This window comes from Berghia stephanieae, chromosome 4 (assembly GCF_034508935.2).
Source record: "Berghia stephanieae isolate SIO BIC M18660-M18661 chromosome 4, UCSD_Bste_1.3, whole genome shotgun sequence".
Lineage (NCBI taxonomy): Eukaryota > Metazoa > Mollusca > Gastropoda > Nudibranchia > Aeolidiidae > Berghia > Berghia stephanieae.
This window is the reverse complement of record NC_088363.1, coordinates 73,177,422-73,182,421: the sequence shown is the minus strand read 5'-3', so window position 1 is coordinate 73,182,421 and position 5,000 is coordinate 73,177,422. Positions and strand designations below refer to the sequence as shown.

The following is a 5,000-nucleotide window of genomic DNA, read 5'->3' as shown; positions in this document are numbered from 1 at the left end:
GAATGATATTTAACGTTCTTCTGTTTCTTATGCAAGGTCATGTGTATAAGGCAGAAAAGTCTTGACATCACGCCTTCTACTCTTCCGGTTCCAAACTCATCAGAAGTGTGTATCTTCGGACCACTAATAATAAATAGGTTACATATTGAATCACGAGATGCATAACTATTTTAATGGTAGATTGTACAGGCAGATTCTAAGATTACGGGACGTAAAAGAGCTAGGATGATGATATTATTGAGACCAGCTTATATTTAGACAAGATAATAAGATGCCATCACTCTGAAACCAGAAGATAAATTACACAAGGTATGTATCCAGTCATCTGGAAGAGTAGTTTACGCTTCCAATGAGACTGGAATCCGTTTTTGACATTACACTTTTGCTCTATATTGTACTAAAAAAGTGAACATCTTTGATCTTCATGGAAGTCTTTTGATTGTCACAAAAATAAATGTACGCCATTCTATGAAGAACTTGACTTTTACTTACCCACTCTCTTCGCAAGACAACGCTGGAACATCAAATCAGATTGAATGAAAATCACCCGTATCCAACCTACCACGTCTTTCTTACCTTTTAACCATTTAACTGCCTCGGTCTGGAAAAACACATATTTAAAAATTTGGCCAGAAAACTCGGTTTTCGAATATCGATCAATTTAAATGACCCTCATCTGTTCAAAAACTCTCAAACCTGGAACCTCGCTCTTTCTAGATTAGGGCAGTTAACTGGTTAACATTCATTTTACTCAAACGAACACATCCATATTTTTTTAAGTGGAACATAATTCGAGTAGCTAATTCTAGATAGTGGAAATGAAATAAGTTGTCAATTTCATTTTCATGGAAAGAGCAAAACTTTAAATTTTATACACCAATAACAATAAACATCTTAACAAAATTTTGGAACATTTCTGTTGATAAAGTTGGTGGCCAGATTATGTGTGTTACTTAAATGATTAATTAACTTTACATAGAGACATACATTCAAAACGTATCTGTTATGCGATTTATATTTTTTTTTAAACCTGGAGTACCTACTCTAGGTACGAATTTTATGGATTTTTTTCTAAAAAAGACCCCAATCGTAAATTCCGGATTTATCATTTCTATAACAGACCCTGTTACTTACGTTTACAATAGACAGTAGATAGAATCTCATCGTTACTCTCAAAGCGTCATTCAAGCTCTCTGCTGGTCGAATTTCTTTCTTATAGAAATTTTCAGAAAAAATGTTATTATAAAGTCTATAGAACTCCTCCTTGATTGAATGAACTGTTTGCCATCTCAAGCTTGACAGTAGTAGCAGTTTGAGAACTGACAATCTTATAAAATTCAGTTGCATCTTGGATATTCTTGTTGTCACCTCTGTGAGAAAATTGTACACATTATTTATAACGATATCTTTGTAGTAATACACACAGACACTCTCTCTCTCCCTCTCTCTCTCTCTCTCTCTCTCTCTGTCTCTCTCTGTCTCTATCTCTCTCCACACACACATACAAACACACACACACACACACACACATATATATATATATATATATATATATATTTGTAAATAACTATATAGACACACTAAACTGCCAAACAAGGATATTATATTTTTATTTATTTACCCGGTGGCCCTGTTTGACAGTGTGCTGCAAATTTTACATATATGTTTTTTTGCAAATATGCATTGTCATAATGTTAAAATTTAAATGATTTCAACAAGTGTGTTTATTCTCCATCTAGAACGCTATTGGTCTTCATCTGACCACAATAAACTTCAGGTAAGCAACAACCAAATCAAATTTTAAAATTTATGATCGGAGATCGTTTTCAACTCTAGGTCCTAAAATATGGAACAATCTTCCCGTGGGTTTTGTGAAGCATCAAGTGTTGATGTTTTAAATCAAAGCTGATACATTACTTTTTTACCAAAAAATATTTTAAAGTCTCTGTCAAAGTTTCACATTTATTTGATAAATATGTTCTTTTTTTTTTTTTGGTTTTGTTTTGTTTTTTAAATATTTATTATTTCTTCTTCTCTTGAGTAATAACTAATTCTCTCTCTCTCTCTCTCTCTCTCTCTCTCTCTCTCTCTCTCTCTCTCTCTCTCCTCTCTTTCTCTCTCTCTCTATCTATCTCTCTCTCTATGTGTGTGTGTGTGTGTGTGTGTGTGTGTGCGTGTGCATGTTAGTGATATTTTAGATTGTCATTCTTGTAGCTGTGAGGCGCATAGAGCATACCTAGTCATGCTTTTGCCCCATACAAGTGCTATATTATTATTATTATTATTATTATTATTATTATTATTATTATTATTATTATTATTATTATTATTATTATTATTATTATTATTGCTTTTTAAATATATTTTTAAAAATTGATTGTTAGAGCAATTTGTTCAAAGATGTTATGACTATTGGCCAATGGCCTAAGATATACAATTGACTTAATTGGACTCTGAAAAGAACCAGGATTTGTCGGCAATTTAAGAGAGTGATCAATTCCCCACATTGATGCAGTGACCAATAATTCAGAAATTAATTTTAACAGGCAAATAGTTTGTTGTCGATTTCTAGAGCACGATTTCTATTTAGAAGGATACAAATGCGAAATGAATTATCGTCATAAAAAAGATTTCCTGCATCTTTAAGCTTTTGGTTCTATTGGGGGAAACCTTTCGCTACTAAACACGATCTAACATCTGCACTGGGAGATCATGCTAAGAAGGTGGGTAAAATAGTTTCAAGCAGGGAGAATCTGTGTTGAGGTGGAATCGAGATGTAAGAGGCCAATGAAGGCATCTTGAGAGTTTGATATTGTGATCTTTTCAATTTAAAAGTATGTTGGGTCAAGCTTGGTTGTGTCTTGTACCAGATGTTTTTGCTTGGGCCTTGGTGATTGACTTGATTTCGCGAATAAGATGCCTTCGTGAGATCTACTCAAATTTTATTTTTTGACGTTTCGATCGTCAGAGTCATACAGGATACTCTCAAGAGACATCTATTCATAGGACTTAGATTTGGAAAGGCAGTCAGTTATGTGGTTGGAGTTAGATGAACCACACCCATCAGAAGTTCGTCGCAAATGGGGTGCATTGAAGGACATTATCTTATCGTGACCTGTTTCCATAGGCACTGCCGTAGATGCAAGCTAAAAGATGTCTTGATCATTCAAGACAATGTGAAATCTTGTGTTCGAAAACGCCCCCTAACTCCTTGACGAAGGGTGTGAACACAACAACGCTCCCGTGTTTCATTTTCCTCAACATAAGGTAACATCTTCGAGGACAACGTTTCGAATCAGAGCAGTATTCCACTTGATGCTGTTTGATATAATATGTCATCTCAAAATCCAGTCTTTCTCTCTTCTTTCTTTGGAGTGTAATATACTTACTTTTTCAGATTCTTAAACAATGCGTGCAACTAAAAATTATCATTTTGATCGCAGATGCCTATGATTTACTGTCGCCCTTGAGCAGGCTAAATGTTGAAACGTGGTTTATTCAAATTTGTTTTTGTAGATGAGTAATTATTACTTATTTTAAATTTTTAACACGATACAATCACCGATTGAAAAATAGGACACCACGAGAATAATGCCATATCCTGAAAAAAAACAACATTTTTTAAACTTTTGACCAGAAAACCCGATCGATTGAAATATCACTCATCTTGTCAAAGACTTGAATATGTTAACTGTATATGGAGCCTCTTATTCAAACGGCAGTCACTATTGTTTTAGAAAATGTCCAAACAAAGCTTTTGAACGAAACTGAAAATATGCCGTACGAGGAAAGGTTAAAATACTTAACCCATCTCTAAAATTCACAAGAAGGAAGAGTGATCTTATACAGTTATAATTGTCCATAGTTTTTATCAAATCGACCACAATACAATTTTAAAGTACTTCCATGTAAACTTTACCAGCAGAGACAAATACAAAACTTTTATAACACAGTCCCCTACAACTATTGGGCAAAATGATTTTTATTGTAAGGACAGTAAACACATGGAACAGTTTGAAATTTATGAACAAAGTCTCCAAAAGTATAAATCACTTCAAAATGCAATCGACAAAGAGCTTATAACTTAAATTTTGAATATGATGAATATGCTTTTAATTAATATATTTTTTAATTATTGTTTATGATGTAACTGATGATCATAATTATTATGATTATATCGGGGATTTTAAAAACTAAAACCTATCTTTCTTTTTTTTACTGAATATTTAAAGGGCTTTGGCCTAAGCAGCTCTTACTATGATATATTGTGTGTTAACTCTCAAACATGAGACTGCCTTCAAAATTTGAAAGACGAGTTTTCTGATCTAATTGTTTAAAACGTGTTTTTTCTCTCCAGAGAATGGCAGAATACCTGAAAAAAAAACAACTTATTATAATGTGGCCTGCAGTCCAAAACAGTATCATGTCGATGTAAACTAGAAAGAAAAAATTATTTTAAAGTAAAAGAGATTAGAATTGTGAAACTTTGCTTTTTATCACTTCAAGAAACTCGGAATATTGGCTTCAATGAAACACATTATAATCAATTCAACTGTCATATTTTCGACAATAGAATAATTTTTTTCCTTCAGTATAACCTCGACATAATATTGGTTTCAGGCCGTCAACCACATAATATCATTATACTGATAACATGATTTCTTTCATATTTAAAGATAGATTATTCAAGAATGTGTAATTAGAAATAATGTTAACCAGTTGGGAAAATTCGTCTTTGAAAATATGACCAAAAAACTCTTTCTTCAAATATCACTCTATTTAAATGACCCTCATCTTGGCAAACATTCTCAAACATGGGACTTCGCGGTTTCCCAGGTTTGAGTTTTTGCTAAGACGAGGGTCATTTAAATCGAGATAGATTTGAAGGACGAGTTTTCTGGCCAAATTTTAAAATATGTGTTGGGTTTTTTTTTCAGAGAACAGCAGTCAACTGATTAATAATGCCCTTATTCATAATTTCAAAAGGACCACGAGTGTTC

At 33.1% G+C, this 5,000-nt stretch overlaps 1 protein-coding gene across 2 annotated transcripts in view; it reads right to left on the bottom strand.

Moving 5' to 3' along the window:
• The window catches only part of LOC144971195 (acetylcholine receptor subunit epsilon-like), a 23,718-nt gene that overhangs the window by 15,276 nt on the left and 3,442 nt on the right, over window positions 1–5,000 (bottom strand). For both annotated transcript variants that reach the window (XM_078911692.1, XM_078911693.1), the window contains exon 2: window positions 1,135–1,370. In XM_078911692.1, coding sequence (XP_078767818.1) covers window positions 1,135–1,347 — 213 coding nt within the window. In that variant the 5' untranslated portion in view covers window positions 1,348–1,370. The remainder of the gene's footprint in view (window positions 1–1,134; window positions 1,371–5,000) is intronic.